Below are 18,269 nucleotides of genomic sequence, written 5' to 3' on the forward strand. Positions count from 1 at the left end.
TTTATATGTACACCACACTGAAGTAGTATTTTTCTATTAAAATAACGTTTATTATAAAACATTGTTGCTTTATCAGTGTTAGACAGCGTATGCAATAAAAAAAAGACAAACCTGTCTAAGAAAGGATTTCAGCCCTGGTAAAGAAACACAGATCACGCATTTAAAAAACTGTTTTTCGTACAGAAATCTGTTCTCTGCAATGAATAATAAAAAATGCCTTTGCTTACATTATTACAAAAAACACGAAACTCTAGGTATATATGGAAGAGTAACCAGGCGACAATTCTCAGGGTATCTATATTTGGAAAATTTCTTAGGTGGTAAAACGTATTTAATATAAATGTTGTTGACGGTCACACACCGAAAAGTAAAACAGTTTTAAGTATATTCTTTTTAAAAAAATACAAACCTGAACTCATTCATTCCTTGATCATTAACGGAATAAATAAGTTTTTTCAATTATAACTGAATTTATCATATGATTATTTGACTGCAATAAAAATCGATTTCAAATTATCGATGCATCGATGTTGCCATCGATGTTTCTCCATCTCTACCGCTTGGTCACAAAATACACAAACAAAGCAAGCAGCAAGCGAAATACAAGTGGTTGGTTTCCTTTGCGGGTTAGCATAGGGAGATTAAGCCGAATTTAATGTGAAACGAAATAATTCAAACGCAGTATGCGTTCGTGAAAAGAACAACAATATTGACATACAGTACAACAAATACATTCCGCGTAAAAGAAAATACAGACGACGGCAACGAACGATTTTCGAAGAGGCCAAAGACCGCAATCAATAATAAGGAAAATTGTCATTGCACTTTGTGCTGCTGTTGAGCCGAATTAAAACTGAACAAACATCAAACATATTAAGTGAGTATATCTAGCTAGCGTGGTATTAAGCTAATCTAATCTGAAGAGTCAGCGACGTGTTCCCAATACATACATACATATGTTCATTCACATACACACAACACACACACCTTTGAACTTTGCACATTTAATATTCATTCGGTTTCTTTTTCGTTTTAGATTGCAGCTGTCGCTGTTCCCTCGCTAGAAGAACTTAAAAGGTCTTTTTGGTTTTTAAGTCATCATGTTGTCACGCCTGCAAGACTTTCTGTCACGCCATCGTCGTAAATTCATTGTAACTGGTGTCCTAGTGGGTGGCGCCATCTATGGGGCGCGCTATGCACAACGCAAGCTTGTGGAGTACCAGGAGCGCCAGGCAAGAGAATTCTTTGAGCGCACAAGACGCATGCATCACTTTGAGTCGACGGAACGCACCTGCAACCAGGTGATTCTCGGCATGGGCGAGGAGATGTGCCAGGCTGTGTTGCATGAATGCAGTACCGACGAGTTGCTCGAGCAGCTGCGACAGAATCCCAGTAATAAACTGGAGTTGTGGGAGCAAATGAAAATCGTTTCATTCACACGTCTGGCGACGTTTGTCTATGCCTCATCAATGCTGGTGATTGCGTTGCGTGTGCAGCTCAATCTGCTCGGCGGCTACATCTACAGGGACATTATGACCGAACAGCGACAAATAACCGATGAATTGAAGCAACAGTATTTGTCCCTGATACGTCATTTCATTACGGACGACGGCATACGGGATTTGGCGCGTTTCATACGCACCCAGGTCGTTGAAGTGCTCAAGAACATGCCATTAACGCGACAATTGACTTTGGCGGATACCGAGCAAATCTTCTGGTCTCTCCAGATGGCCATCAATGGCGACACACGACACGATCCCAATTCCAAGATGACCAAGTATCTCCTGCCGGATCTGAGTCGACTGCAGCAGCGCACCAACTGTTCACCGCTGCTGCAACAGATGTACAACGAGACGCTGGACATGCTGGAGAGCGAGGATTGCGTTGGCGTCTGTGTGCACAATGTGAGTCGTGGCTTTGTGCTCAGCTGCGATGCCATTGCCGAGTCCATGGGCGAAACATTGCAGCATCTGGCACCCGGGGAATTGCAGCAGCAGCAAACCGGAACGAGCAGTCCAAGCAGCCAGAGCAACAACAACAATCTGCTGAATGTAAATACAGTGTTGTTGGCGCTGGCCAAACTGATACCCATCATCAGTGGACTCACCTCGCATGGATATGACAGTGCAGCGAGGCCGCACAATTTGCCCACACAGCTGCTCAGCTTCTATGTGGTGTCGGAGAAGTCGAAAATGCTGGGCGCCAATGTTTACGAGACCTTCAGCTCGGGATAAGAGCGACGAAATATTTAGTAACTAGCAATAGTTATAGATTAAGCTTATGTTATAGACGTGTATTTTTAAATGGAACAAAACGCGATCTTTCGTAAACATTGCATATATGTATTCTATATGTCTATATATAATATGCATAAGTCTTAGCTAACGTAAGCGTATTTAAACATGCAACGGTATCTGGTTTGCGAATTGCAACATACTCACAGAACGGGAGCAACACGAAAGGCCTTTCACACAATAAATGTAAATGGAAAAGTTGAAGAAAATTAATACCAATTTCAGTTGCGAGTTTTAAATTAATCTCTTTTATACCACAAAATGTTTACAGCTTTGGTTTGGTAAAATTACAACGGTAGCTCTTACCGCAAGTCAGCATATCATTTTTTAGATTTTGTGTCTGCCTGGCTGTCAAAATGAAGGGACTCTGCGGTTGACAGGGTAACGTTCTTTGATTTAGCGAGCACACAAACCCCGCGATGGGGTGGCAAAAAACAGCCCTATGCTGTTGATAAGGCGCGCGACCAACGACAGCTGTCGACGTCGCAGCCGCCGTCGCTTGTTTATGTGATTGCCCACACTGTCTCTTTCTAGTTTGCTCTCTTTGCAAATGCTCTCCACTATTGCTGAGAGAGGGACAGCAGTGCATGCGCAATGGATGCCAAGCAGAGAGAGAGCAGCGCAAACACAACGTGCAAAATTTTAAAGCATCTTTTAGGCGCAGCTGATAGCGTCATTTAATTGCATTATTTGATGACGTTAATAATGAATATCAATTGAATTTTGGCACATAATAGAGTCTGCGCATCTGCCGCTGTCGTCAGCTAAAAAAACGTCATTAAATGACATCAAATGGCTATTCTCAAGAATTTAAAATGCGCTCTCAGCATTTCATTGGCAATGCTTTCGCTCTCTCGCTGGCTCTCTTTCAACCATTCTTACGCTCTTCGGCTGCTGCTGTGGCCCAGCTGTCTGGCTGGAGTCTAATTATTATGTACATTGGCAGAGCAGTTGCAAAAGTTACGTGAATACGTAAAGGACAAATTCGTAGCGAAGCGCCTCTTGCTAGTGTGTGAGTGCGGCGTGCCGTGAGTGTGTGTGAGAGTGTGTCTGTGCAAAAAAGAAAAACAACAGCCAAAAAATGTGCAGAAGCGTGCAAAAAATTATAAATTTAAGAAAAACCCAAATCATCTAACATAATAATTAAAGCTAAGCAAAATTCGCACGCAACACGCCAAAGAAACAACGTCAATAAATTGTGTAAGTTGAGACTTAAATCAAATGGCAAAAAGCTATTAAAAAAGTTTAGAAAAAACTTGAGTTTTGTTGCTAACACGTTTGTTAGGGTTAAAAGTGTTTTTAACCCGAAACCATTAATGTTTACAGCACAATGTTATTGATTAAGGCAGGACAAAAATAAAAATAAAAAATATATGTATAGTTAAATTCTATTTTCAAATTGTCAACAAATTTTTTATGCGGTGATTTTTCGAGGTCATTACAATTATTCAACTATTTTAGGGAACTAACTAATTTTACCGGTTTATTTTTAAGTAATGTGACGTTCACTGCTCTTTTTGTTGTTGTTGTTGTCGTCTTGGGGTTAAAAGTCTCTTCATAACATTAAAGGTTAAACAGCAGAGTGTTATTGATTGAGACAAGGCAGGCAAACAGGAAGGCAAGGAGAACAGAAGAACAAAAATACAATAAAGTAACACACACAAACACACACACACACATGACGCAGACAGACATTGCGTGACTTGCCCCCAAAGTGGGAGGGGTTGGTTGTAAAGCTTAAAACAAACTCTAATAAAACCGAGAATGCAAGTGGCAAAATTTATTTTTGCTGATGTTGCAGAGCAGTTGCAACTCTTAAAGCGCAATTACGACAAAGGGATGGTCAAAAGTTAAAGCACAGCGGGGGGTTGAAACCTTCAAAGGGGGCTGCTGTAATGGGCGCATGTGTATGTGTGTGTGTGTGTTAAGCTAAAAATATCAAAGTTTTACTAGTGAACAGAAAAAGTGATGAAAAAATAAACGAAAACTAACAAGCCTAAAATAACAGAGACCTTTGTGTAACTGCTGCCTATCCTTCTATTAGAGGTTCTCCTTCTCCTTCTACTACATCTTCTCCTTTTATTTCCTTTTCCTCCTCCTCCACCTTCTTCTCCACCACCTACGTGTTTCGAGTGGGGAAGTCAAGTGTATCAACGTGCAAAGTAGAGACAACAATGGGGACAGACAATCCTCGTCTTCGTCTTCGTCTTCGCCTTCGTTCTCATACCTCCGCCCCCCACAACCTCCTACAATATTTATGAAAACAATGCATGCAAGTCAAGAGTTGGCCTCCTATAGGCATATTGACATACTAAATGCACAGGATCAAGTGCCTTGACAATAGGCCACTACACCACTACAACTAAATATAAACATATTGTCCACAAACATATATGTATATATCTATATCTAAATTGAGCAAAAGCCCTAGAAGTGAGTGTTGTGAGTAGCGAGAGGTTCTGTTTTTTTTTTCCTTTCTGTCGTAGGCGTCGGTATGTTGTTATATGGGTACGGCTCTTTAAAAGCGCCGATGGGAAATGTAATGATAACACACGGAATATTTTTGAAACAATGCCAAAGGCGAGCATGTGGCACATTAAAAACTATGCAAGCGGAATTTAGAACATGTTGCTTAAACCTACTTTCGAAATTACGATTCCTGATTAGCGTTCACATAGCAACGAATTTAAAGTTTTTTTAATCTGAAGTACGAAACGCCGATGACTTGAGTTATTAAAGATATAGCTGCTCTCTCTTTTTAAAAGCCACATTACTATAATTTATACCCGCATTTTTAATAATAAATGTTTTTACCACAAGTTGTGTGCTATAAATACATTCTTTTATATTACTACATTATTAATATGTTTATTAAATGACACATTTTTTACTTCACCATTTGCTGGTGCATGTTCAAAATACAGTTTGGTTTTTATACCTGAATTTTCTAATTACAACTTTCCCAAAGTATGTTTCCATTTCTCAAATGAAACTCCTAAATAGATTACAGCATTATCACAGTGATAAATAACTAATTACCCATCAATAGCCCCTAAACACATATATGTCAGATATCTGCAATCTGAATTTCTATTTCAAAATTGCAGAGCTCTGCAGTTGGATTCTAAACATTGTTTACACGTCACAATTCCCGATAAGCCGCAGCCAAACAGTTCAATTTCATTCATATCAGCTCGGAACTGATAATGATAATGACGCGCCATATAACATATGAAACAAATTTCTTGAAATTAATTGGAATTAAAAGTTGATTATAAGGGTCACATTATTGCTTTGGTTTATTGCTTTAATTTCCATATTAAAACATTTCTAAGAAATCGTTTAACTCCATTGATATCGAATAATGAACAGGCCACAAGGGAATTTCTGGACTGAAACAAATAATTGGCTAATAATAAATAACAAAGTCATAGCCACAAACTACAAATGTATACCGAGAAAAAATGGCTTGGTTTCGATTTGAACTGAGCTATTGAGATTATTATTATTATTGATTAATTTAATCTGAATTGAATTTATTATAAAAAAAAAACACATTAAAAAGTGTATTTTTTTTTGTTTTTCGTTTCTTTTTATTGGGTTTTGCATAACATATGTATTTATAGTAATTAACAATCGATCGTATTTTTCGAAACATATTTTAATGTTTTGTCCCTGGGGATGCATAAATTATTTCTTGTTTTGATAATTACGAAAAAAAATTTATCTTGAAAAAAATAACAGAAATTATTGTTAAAAATTTAAATTGAGTTTTATTGACTATACACATTTCATTTTAAAATAGGTTTTCAATAATTTATCTAAAAATTGAAAATCTTTTTTTTTTGCATTTAAATTTGGAACCAAATTCTCCATATTTTCTGATGCATTTACAAACGATGAAGTAACTAAAAATTTATAAGCTTAGAAGAGTTTTTTTTTTTGGGAAAATAAACAACTGTTTGCGTTACAATAGTGAGTAGTAAGGACATTGCAATTAGAGAAGCAATCATTATTTTTTCTCCCTTGAGAAATATCATTGGAAATTTTCCAAACCAAACATTTTCGACATGAATTTGGAGCGCTTTCTTTTTCCTTTTGTATTTGTTTAGTGGCTGCAAGCAATATTCCTGCTATCTATCAGCTACAAACCAAAAGGATATTATCCTTCAGCACACGCACACACACAGAGAACTTCTATAACGAGTGTGTGTGAGTGTGTATGTCTTTGCATTGCTTTGTATGCACATGCCAGTAAAGTCCTACTTTTGCAACATGAATGAATGGCTATAACTACATTTTTTATGAGAGTCGAGTTGGCTGGAAGACTGCGACTTGGACTGGGAATGGGACTGTGAATGGGAGTGGGAATGGGACTGTGTTTGGCCTGTCAAAACCGTCAAAAAGTGCGATAGTCGAGGCAACTGGAGTGTGCGCTGCCCTATTCCTATTCCCCATTACCCATTCCCTACTCTTCATTCCTGCCGCCCCTTTTCACTACTTAAACACGTAAAGTAGCGCGTGGTTCGTTAAGAGTCCTGCCACAAACAAACCTCCACCCGAAGCAAGAAGAAATGCAAACCAAACCCAAACCAAAAGCAAGCCGAGGGCTAGGCCCAGGCATTGCAAGCGCTGAGGGCTAGAGCACACACACACACACATACATACACACACACACACACACACACACACACTAACACACATAGTAAAGCCCTCAAAAGAAAAATATGGAAAAATAGTGCCGTAAATGACATATGATAGATGGATGGATGGTTGGATGGTTGGACAAGTTGTTTGTGTAGCCTGGCTTTTTTTTGCTGGCTCCCCCACTTTGATTAGTTCAACGCTTTTTACCCCGTTCGTGAGTCTATAATGAAGGCAGGGCTAAGCTGCAAGTATCCGGAACGTCATAGACCGCTGTAATTAGATGCCTGTGAGGCAGAGCTATGAAATGGCATAGCTCATAAAGCCACTCGCCTTTTATCTGTTCATACTTCTTTTTATTGCGCATACGCCCCATTGTTTTGTTTGGCACATTTCCTGCAGGCAACAACAGCAACAACTACTCCAAAAAACATCATCAACATTAACAGCGACAACAGAAAAGCGAAAAGCAATCAACGAACTGTTTTAATATGGAACTAACTTGTAAATAATTTCCGTGAAATGAAGTGTACAAAACTGATGAACTGATCTCGAATGGGGCTTTAAATAGAAAGAACAAGTGCTTTAATTACATTTCAGTTGCTTCGATTTCGTTTCATATTCGTTCTTCGATAACGAAAGTGTTTTCGTTTGTGGGGAAACACAATATTTCAAGGTCGATTCTATTATTATTTTGGAAACAAAATCATTGAAGAAAATGTTTTAAATTATTTCAAGAGCTTTTTCAGCTGCACAAAATTGAAGGTGTGATAAGAGCATAAAACAAAATATTTATTTAAACTGTCAACACCTAAGAAGAGTGTTGCTCTTCCACATCACTTTTGACTTTTATAATGTGTGTTGTGCTCTGCAAGTTTGAGATAAGCAAAGTATGCGTACAATTTGTTTAATGTTATGTTCTTTAATGTTTTTTTTTAAAGAATGCCTTTTTTTATTTGATAATTTGTATACCCTGCATACGGGTCAAGAAGGGTATTCAATTGCTGTGCTGAACAACCATGTCAATTATAATTATAAATTATTGAATTATTTTTATTACATTTTTATAATGCAGCAGTTGATTTTTATTCCTTATTTCAATTTGTGGAACCGCAATTTATGTAAAATGTCAATCAATAAATTTCTCATTTAGTCGCTAATAGCTTTAAAACCACTCCGTTATTTATCTGTTTTTTAATCCTATTAACTGCTCATCAGTATCAACCCTTCAAAAATGTAAAGTAATTGAATTATATATTCAGCATACGCAACGTATTACGTATACGTAATAATTTTGTGTATTTTTTCTGTGCCACCAAAGTTTCACACTTGCCTCATAGTGACGAACGGATACACCTGCTAAAAATTGCTATGACGAATTTGCGAATTTTATTTTACTAATGCATAAAATACTTCTGCCAACACGTGCAGCAAAGACACTCCTCAAAGTTTAAGGCGGTTCTTGAGGCCTCGTCATTGAGGCAGTTTAGAAAAAATACCACATGGAAATTGAAGCAGAGCTTATCAAAAATGGTTCGTAACGCCCCTCTCAAAAAATGTGTGATAATTTTTGAAGATAACATGACGCAATAAAGTCAATGAAGCGGCGCCAAGCCACATGAACCCACAACTACGTATATGTGTGTGAGTGTGTGTGTGTGGGTGCGTGTGTGTGTGTAAGTGTGTGTTTGGTTATAGAGCTAAACCTTTTCGGGTTCGAGCGCAGTTTTCCATGTGAGCGCGAACGTGAATGAACGTGATAGATTAGAAAAAAAAAACATATATTTAAAAAGAGACCTCGGATCTCGCGTTCGAAACCAAATAAGTAATTTGGATGGCAACACTAAAAGATAATTAACATTTATGTAATTGTTCGGGCATTGTGTTTTAAATGTTAATAGTCGATATTATCTTCTTAAATGTAAACAAAATATATTTTATAAAATATTAAATAATTGTTTGTGTATTTTATTCAATACAGCGCAATGTGTGAACTAAGTTGAGCCAGTGCACAGATCGCGAGATCCTAACATTATAGCGGAGGAGTATAAACCCTATATATAAATCCTAGAGAAAGTCTGAGAGTGTAGAGAATTCAGAATGCGACGCCCGAAGATATCGCTGAAAAAGTATTTCTATTTTACTTTGATATGCGCGCTATTATTGATCTTTGGCTTCAATCTCAAGTGAGTAACATCAATTAATAACCATTTTTTTGTTCGACATTTGGGCTTATCATGACATTCCCGCTCGCTGACAGAGAGTACGAGATATGGAAGACGAAAATAGCGCGACCTATTTTGACGCCTTCCCATCAGCAACAGCAACAGCAGCAACAACAGCAGCAGCAACAGCAACGCGATTTTGCCGGCGATACGAATGAATTAAAAAGCGGTGAGCAGGAAGAAACCACGGCGGCGGCTTATGAATCAGCTCCGCCAGCTTCACCTGTTGCCCAAGCCGATGCAGAGCCACAGCTGGAGGTGGAGGAGGAGTCGGTGCCGGGCGAGAAGCGCTCAGAGCCGGCGGCCACAGCCAAACCTTGGTTCTTCCGCAATGGTGAATACTATCCGAAGCCGGCGAAAACATTCAGCAATCGCAAGGCACGGAAGTTGCATGCCCCACGACTGTTTCCCCATCAGGATCCGCACAGCGATCGTGTTGTGAATCAGCTGATGTATGTGCCACACAACTACGAACAGATCAAGGCGAGTGGCAAACTGAAAACCATTCTGCTCTACAATGGCCTCGGGCCGTGGAATGTCAAAAAGGGACGCGAGGTCTTTTTTGCGCTCCAAGTGTCCAGTGGACACCTGCGAGCTGACTGCCAATCGGGATCTGGCCAGTGTGGCGGACATGATACTCTACAAGGATAATTACATACCCACGGGCATTCGTCGTCCTAGTAATCACAAGCAGGTCAGCATGATGTACTACCTGGAGTGTCCATATCACACACAAAACGTCAAAGTGCCCGACGCCATCAACTGGACGGCAACGTACAGGTAAGTAGTTGATAAAACTTACTTTGAGTGCAGCTAATCAATTATTTAATGAATACTTTCTAGACGTGACAGCACGGTTATGGCTCCGTACGAGAAATGGCAGTACTATGACACAAAGGTGCAGCAACTGGAGCAGGATCATAACTATGCCCTCAACAAGACGAAGAAGGTCGCCTGGTTTGTCTCCAATTGCGGAGCACGCAATGGACGATTGCAGTATGCACACGAACTGCAGAAGCACATTGAGGTAATCACTGAGGGGGAATTTGAATAATTTACTTTTGTTTGCTCTTAAATGAACTGAAATGAAAAGGAAGTAAATAATGTCGGATTGTTATTTCTGGCACATTAGTGAGCCTCAATTAGTCTTATCTTCAAGAAACAATGAATATTTAGTGTTTGTTTTATCAGCTAATATTTAAAAAAAATACTTCATTGAATATTGCTAGAATATTCTAATATATATAGACGGTTTCGAGGCACAGAAAAAAACATTAGTGAGTTTTAATTGCTTTTATCTTCATTTGTAAGGCACACATGAAAACATGTACTCCAAAATACTTAATTTTTTTATCTTTTTCAAAATGTTCGTAGATTATAGATAGTTTGAAGGCTCAGAACCAAAAGTTAGAGTCGCTTAATTGTTTTCGACGTCATTTACAAGAGTCAATCATTGAGTGATATTTAAAGAAAATAATTACTTCAAAAATACTTCATTTTGTGTGAGCTTTTAGTTTAACAAAATTTCGTAGGTTATTGCAAGCTTAAATATAAAAAGAGTTCTGAGACCTAGATTGAGATTGAGATTGGTTTGATCTTAATTTGAAAATGCCCGACTTTTAAAGAACAGTTCGGAATACTTCATTTTTTATCAGTATTATTATATATTTTTAGGTAAGGAATTTTATAGGATATCGCTAGTTTGTTATATAAAGAATGTTTTCAGATCACGAATATAATGCTGATTAATTTGAAATATTTGAATAATCAATTAATAATGTAAGGGATTATTATTCGATTTTTTATAGTTAAGAAATTATTATTAATATTTAATCAATTTTTTCGAGTTAAAAAATTTTTGTATTTTCTTTTTATTTAACTTTAAGTACCTAACTTCAGATATTTTCAATGTGGTATTTAATTTTGTGTACAGATTATAATTGTGAACTTCTTTGTCATATAAGAAATAATAGATTAGGGGATCCTCAAATATGTTCTCTAAAATGTACTTAAACTCTGGTCTCTTTTTTCTCTCTCTCTGTTAGGTGGATATTTATGGCGCTTGTGGCAACTACAAATGTCCCAGAAGCACAGCGGACAGATGCTTCGATATACTGGACAACGACTACAAGTTCTATCTGGCATTTGAGAATTCCAACTGCAAGGATTACATAACCGAAAAGTTCTTTGTGAACGCCCTCAATCGCAAAGTGCTGCCCATAGTGATGGGTGCTCGTCCAGAGGATTACGAGGTGAGTGCACCACGACGATCCTACATCCACATCGATGAGTTTGCCTCGCCCAAAGAGTTGGCCGAGTATCTGCACATACTCGACAAGGACGACGAACTGTACAACTCCTACTTCAAATGGAAGGGCACCGGTGAGTTCATAAACACATATTACTGGTGTCGAGTCTGCTCGACGCTGCACAACGAGGAGCAGCTTCGCAAGCCGTCCTGGTATCACGATGTCAACGATTGGTGGCGTGGCATCGGTGTCTGCACATCGGGATCGTGGCGCAATTTGAGGGCGCGTAAGGATGTGATTAGCGACGATTGAGTTGGGGTTGCTCCACACGTTCAGATAGTGGACGGCGCTGGTGTCATAACATAATCAAAAAACCAAAAAGAACGTAAGAAAAACCAAAACCAAAAAAATCAATACGACTATGTGTGGCTCTAGTATATTGTTGTTGTTTTTTGTAGGTAATGTTTGTACTATTTATGTGTAATGTGTAAAGAGAATTCGCTTCGTTTTATCGAAGTTAACGTCAATGTTTTCTAGCTAGAACTAAGTGCAAACAGTCGCTTCTAATAAGTATTTCAAAATCGGGGCAAATCAATAATCAAACGAGCATGGCGCACAACACCTCGGTCAGAAAGAAATCGGGGATAATAATGTCTATGCAAAGTTCCTTTTCAAGGAAAGTTCGCATCACAAATGAAGAAAGAGAGGAAGGGAGGGAGAAAAGCGCATAGAAACTAGCCTATAGACTAAAGATCCCAAGAAGATCATTGTAACATATACAATACCAAATATATAAGAGAACCTAGCCTAGTTATTCAAATACAAATTATATATTTAGTTGTTTAAAAACGCAAGTCCAATTTAGCGCATAGGCAACACACAGAAACATACATTAACACTCATTCATACGAAAACAGGATACACACAGACACACAGAAGTAAATGTCAATGTTCAGTAGCATTATGGAATAGCTTATATAGTAGAGCTATATACTTATATATATACATACCTATATACCGTATAATTATAAATCGTTTTGTAAGCATTTTTGTAAGCAAACCAAGCGAAAAGTGGAGCAAACACAGTTCTTCGTCTGCTTCGGTTTTTTGTCCTTATGTTGCAGATCTGCATCAGCTTTGCTTTTAGTTGAATCAATATTAATTACAAGTACTATATACATACTATATGTACTAACTGTAGCTGCAAGAATCGCACAAAACTGCATCGCGCAATACTCAGACAAGTCTGAGCTTTATTCTGATCGAATAACAACAAACAAAACAACATTCCTATTTTTATACACTTACAAAGGTTATTTTAATTTGATAACCATACAAAAAATAAGAGAGAGATAATGAGAGTTGAAACAGCTGAACCAAAACAAAATGCCCATTTTGACTTTTCAACTCCTACATAATTACAATGCTAGCGCATTATTCGCAATATTATTGTATTTAATATGTGTGTGTATTCTTAATCCTATAAATATGAGTTTTGAGTTTATGTTCGCAATAAGTAATGTGGATAATTGTTAATTTTAGTTGTGAACTTCAATTGAACTGTGTGTTTTTTACAATTCTAGCAATATTTATTAACGAATAACGTTTAATTTGTAAGCATTTAATAATATCATATGTGTATGTATGTATTTTGATTGTGAACTTGATTAATTTTTAATTTTTACTGTGATACAAAAATAAACAATGCAACAAATACAACAAATCGACATGAATTCTGTTTAAATTAAAATACTGGCAAGTGTTTCAACATTCAATGGCATATTCCAGTGGCTTAAAAAGCTTCGTATACGTGACATTTTAAAATTAAGTACAAAAAAAAAAATAAACACGAAATAAATGCAGTTGGAAAATTCAATGACACTTCAACAGATTGTTCAAATATATGAGCAGGTGTTTCATTGCTCTTCTATTCTATTTGTAAGCCTCCAAATAATCTTAGGTAAGCATAGCACCGTTTGTTTAAGCATGACACAGTTTCAGCTGCTGCAGCAAATCTTTTAAGTTGTTCAATTTCATTTGCTTCTGGTCAACATCACCGACGGCAGCTGCCACAATTTTGGCCGTAATTTTACGCTGCAATGCAATGGCCTCCACTTTCTTCGACAGCTACAGATGAAGACAAAATGAATATTAGAACATTGCAAAAATAATAATTCAAGCGAAGAACTTTACCTCGTAAGCACGCTTAATAATGCCCTGCGGCATGCCAGCCAATTTGGCGGCATTAAAGCCATAGGATTTGGGACAGGCACCAGCTGTATATTTGTAGAGGAATGTAACTGTTTCTTGTGTGGGATCTGTGTTGTCCTCGTTCTCCACCATGCAAGCCATGTGACCCAATGTAATGCGCTTGTCCATGTGAAAGAAATCAATCAGATTATGATAATGTGTCGAGAACAACGTGCGACACTTGAGATTGGCCAAAAAGTTGACCACCGATGCAGCAATAGCTGTGCCATCATAGGTGGCTGTACCACGACCCAATTCATCCAGCAGTACCAGCGAGTGGGTTGTGGCATGCTTGAGTATAAGCGACGTCTCGTTGAGCTCCACAAGAAACGTGCTGTGCCCGGCGAGAATATCGTCCTGTGCGCCAAGACGCGTAAATATGCGATCGACCACCGAGAAGCGACAGCTGACAGCGGGAATGTGAGCGCCCTGCAAAGCATAGCAATAAGATAAGAAGTTAGAAAGATAAGAGTGGTGGATAATTGAGTATCCTTCGTACTCAATTTCTTAAAAATCTATCTTAAGGAACTGTCATCATTTAAATAATTTTAAATTAACTTGCCAAACAAGTATCATAAGTCTAGCCCTTTAAACTTTGCTTGCGAATAAAAGTTTTTCGATTTAAAGAAGCTTAGATAAATTCCAATTCAACCTTTGGTGCCCCTAGGTCTCAGATTATCCGACATGTAAGTGACAAACATTGGTACAAATTTATAAGTATTATTTATGATTGGAGTTGTCTAATTTGATCTTTTTATACTTTCATCTGTGACTAGGTGAAACTAGTTTTCTATCCATTAGATGACATTAAAATTACGACTAAATGAATTGCTTAAAATACTTACAATCTGCGCCATGATAACCAGCAAGCCGACCTGCCGCATCAGCGTGCTCTTGCCACCCATATTGGGGCCAGTAAGGAGCGACAGCGGCGCCTCCGCATCCGTGCCCAGCTGCATGCCATTGGGTATATAAGTGGAGGCATTCACACAAGGATGATAGCCCTCTTCTAGCTCGATGAAGGGCTGCGACTGTGCCGAGTCCAGCTCCGGCACACAGATGACCAGCTGCTGACGTGCGTATTCCGCCAAAGCGCCCAGCACATCCAACGTGGATACGCAGTCGATACACTGCTTCCATTGCTCATAATGATTCGAGAACTTTTCAAACAGACGACGCGCCAAATCCTTGAGCACTGCATTGCGTGCCTCCTCAGCCTGTTGCATGTCCTTGAGCAACGCTTTGGTCTCATTTGTGGTATAGCGACGAGCGGGTTTCTTGCCCTTCACCTGCCCCTCCAGCGCATAGGATTTGTTGGCTTTGTGGGCATGCGATTCAGGTACCTCCAGCTGATAGCGTTTCTTGTCGGAACCAAAGTAGACGACACGGCAGCCAAAGTGTCGCTCCTGCTCGGTCAAATAGGTCTTCAAACGTCCTTCGATTTCAGCAATGCGATCCTGTACCTCATCGTAGTCTGCATCGATGCCGGATTGTGGTGCAACGACGCCTGTTTTGTCAGCGGCTTCATGATCGAAGGCATGCTCAAAGAACTCCAGCTGCTTGCTAAGATCCGGAAAGCCGCCGCCGTTCGCTTGGAATTGAGTCAACCGCTTAAGAAGCACAGTTTCCGAGTCCTTAAACATTGCAGGCAATTGCATCAATGTCTCGAAACCCTTGAGAATGCTCATGAAGCTGCGTAGCTTCTGTTTGTTGTACAACTTTTCCTCAAAGAGAATGGCTCGCGAATCGGGATGATCTGCTTGTTTAATCTGGTTGTTGCCAAACAAATGAATCTGTGCCAAGTGACGCTCAAAGTCAGGCATCGGAGCCAACAAAGCGCGCAACTGCTGCAGCTCTTCTGGTCGATTCAATAGCTCGCCAATTGCCTGCTGTCTTTCTTTAATGACCTCCAAATCGCAGCTCGGCGCGCAAAGCCAATGATGGAGTAAACGTTTGCCAAACTTGGTGCAACAATGATCCAGCGTAGACATTAGCGAATGCTCCTCGCCAATGATGCGCAGATTGGACAACGTGGTGGCATCCAACACCATATGCGAGCGACGCAACTTTGAGGCCACTGCTGCTGGCTTGTTCCCCTCCTGCTCATCTGGTGGCACATAGAGCTGATACCGCGCCATTGGGAGTACTTTCGGCTCCAGCTTGCATTTGGCTATGTAGTGAATGCATTGCCCGAGAGCCTTTAGAGCAAGCTTGTAAGGATCTGCTGGCGTAAGTCCCAAGTGATCCGTGTCGGACTGCATGCTGCGCAACACCAAGGGCCAATTGTCATCGTTGCCACTGCCAGCATAGTAGCGTTCAGCGAGCAGCTTCAACGTCTTCTCAGCGCTGCACAGTTGTGTTCCAGAGCTGGGCAGCTGCTCCTTGAGAATGCCGCCGAGCACGGTGCGCAGGATTTGCTGAGTGCGCGAGCTTAGAGCGGACTTCTCATGGAGTAGCTAGAAACAAAATATACAAAATATTTCCTTATTGTATTGAACTAATTTTTAAACTAAGTCTAGTTAAAAAGAAACATGAGATTGTAAAGCATATTTAGTATATAATAATTTATAATAAAAATTTGGTAAAACATGGAAAACTTAAACGTTTCATTCTTTAATTTTGTCCCAATTTATCCCCAATTTATAGTCTTCCAAATCGTAAAATTCTATTGAAATTATGTATTAAATTTCGAATGTCTAAAATATTTTTTTTTTCTTTTTATTACTATACAAGTATTTGCAATTTTTTGCTCTATAACTACTTAAAGTGCAATAAAAATGTCGTATACTGTATGTTGTTAGTTCGTATTGTTATAGTTAGAAGCTATTCTGTTTTTCCTTCTAAAATATATGCAAACGTTCAATATGACTTGACTATATTATTCGATTATTTAATATTAAGGAATTATGTGAATTTATTACAAAATTGACTTCAATATTTAAGCTATTAAAAGGGATTTCAACTCACCAGCACTGGCATGTGATGGGAGAGCAGTGTCAGCAGTCGGGAGCAGCTCTTGTCATCGTCAAATTCGCCAACATGGAAGTCTCCAATCGAGGTGTCAATGAAGCAGACGCCGTACTTGCTGTTGCTGCCCTCGTCCTGCTCCACCAAGGCGAGCATATAGTTGGGCTGATGATTGGGTCCTATGGTGCACTGGGAGCCAAAGACTTGGGTGCCACGATCCGTTATCTGGCAGATTTCACGTGCCACAACCTTGTCGAATTTGGTGGGTTTAATGCGCTTGCAACGCTCTGTCATCATATCAGGCGTCTCTGTTTGCTCCACACGAGCAACTTTATAGCCACGATCAATCAATATAGACGACATCTTGTCGAAGGAGATCTCTGGGAAGCCAGAGTGCGCAAATTCACCACGCATATAGGTGAAGCCCAGCTCATTGACGCCCACATCGGCATCGCCATGATACAACTCATAGAACTTTCCCACTTTGAAGAAGAGCACGCAATCGAAGTTGTCCGACTTGAGGACCCACCATTGACGCACTCCCGGCGATAACGAATTGAGAAACTTCTCGGGCACATGCAGTGTGCTCTTGTCATAATCGGGATGATCTGGTCGCCTGCCTGCCTTGTCCTTGATCTTTTCCGGCTGCAGAAACTCGAGCTTCTGATGTGGCCATACAACGGGCTCATCAAAGTTCGATGTTGTGGTCACAATGTCATCGTACGCCGCATCCTTTTTGGCATTGCTCTGCAGATGCTTTAGCTTCTCCATCAACGTGCCACCTGTGACCAACACAGGCTCCTGCTCCAGCTTAACCTTCTTCGAGGCCGGCTCATTGTTGTTGTTATTGTTAATGAAGTTCTTTGTGGGCTTCCTGCGTGGCTTTTTGGGAGTGGGTTCTTTTTCAGAGGCGCTGTCATCATCATCTTTCTCTTCGTCGCCACTGTCGCTCTCTTCGCTAATGGTGGCATCCTTTTCATCTGGCTGATAATCGGAGCCATCTTCAGAGAAGTCCTCCTCCTCCGACTTGGACTCGTATTCCTCTTCGCTCTCAGATTCTGGCACCACAATACGTTTCTTTTTGCGCTTACCATTCTGCTCCTCAATGTCACTGTCTTCCTCTGCAGGCTCAGCGATGGACAACTTGCGCTTGGCAGCTGGCTTCGATTTCGACTCCGGCTCCTTTTTAATAAGCACATCCTTGGCGTTTTGTAGATTTTCCTTTTGAGCTTCTTTATCAATACTTGGTGTGAGCTTCTTTTTGTCAACCGCTGGTGATTTGGCAAAGTAATTAAACAAGGTATTTTTTGGCGTGCCGCCAGCACTTGTATTTAATTTCTTCGACATTATTGTTGAGCGCGCTATCGAGTTTACAAATTGCGAATACCGGAAGACCGAGACGCCAAAAATCTGCGCCAAAATCAGGCGGGATTATATAATATATGGCAACGCTTAACGCTAGTGATGAGAAAATTTGCTTGTTATTTGGGGCCGGTAAATCAGCTGTGAACTGTGACAAAACCATTGTTACTACAATTAAATTGGTGCACTTTTAATTCAAATAATGTATTGTAATGTATATGTTTATTTAAAGAAGCAACAACAAATCTTATTATTTTAATTTTAAAATACAAAATAAA

At 39.5% G+C, this 18,269-nt stretch overlaps 3 protein-coding genes across 3 annotated transcripts; 2 read left to right on the top strand and 1 right to left on the bottom strand.

Moving 5' to 3' along the window:
- The first annotated feature begins 559 nt into the window (after positions 1-559).
- LOC132791618 (peroxisomal biogenesis factor 3) lies at positions 560-2,520 on the top strand. The gene is made up of 2 exons (XM_060800621.1): positions 560-877; positions 1,037-2,520. The coding sequence occupies exon 2, from the start codon at positions 1,101-1,103 to the stop codon at positions 2,232-2,234; it is 1,134 nt and encodes a 377-aa protein (XP_060656604.1). The 5' UTR covers positions 560-877; positions 1,037-1,100; the 3' UTR covers positions 2,235-2,520.
- Positions 2,521-8,721: 6,201 nt separating this feature from the next.
- Positions 8,722-12,614, top strand: LOC132789378 (glycoprotein 3-alpha-L-fucosyltransferase A). Its single transcript, XM_060797350.1, is given in 6 exon segments — positions 8,722-8,803; positions 8,920-9,124; positions 9,199-9,721; positions 9,723-9,943; positions 10,007-10,190; positions 11,209-12,614. Coding segments are annotated over 5 exon segments (1,530 nt in total). The 5' UTR covers positions 8,722-8,803; positions 8,920-9,038; the 3' UTR covers positions 11,725-12,614.
- Positions 12,615-13,112: 498 nt separating this feature from the next.
- On the bottom strand, positions 13,113-18,084 carry LOC132789377 (probable DNA mismatch repair protein Msh6). Its single transcript, XM_060797349.1, has 4 exons — positions 16,630-18,084; positions 14,508-16,118; positions 13,606-14,091; positions 13,113-13,539 (listed from the first exon to the last, which is right to left on the bottom strand). The coding sequence occupies exons 1-4, from the start codon at positions 17,974-17,976 to the stop codon at positions 13,393-13,395; spliced, it is 3,591 nt and encodes a 1,196-aa protein (XP_060653332.1). The 5' UTR covers positions 17,977-18,084; the 3' UTR covers positions 13,113-13,392.
- Between the last annotated feature and the right edge of the window lie 185 nt (positions 18,085-18,269).

This window comes from Drosophila nasuta, chromosome 3 (assembly GCF_023558535.2).
Source record: "Drosophila nasuta strain 15112-1781.00 chromosome 3, ASM2355853v1, whole genome shotgun sequence".
Taxonomy (NCBI): Eukaryota; Metazoa; Arthropoda; class Insecta; order Diptera; family Drosophilidae; genus Drosophila; species Drosophila nasuta.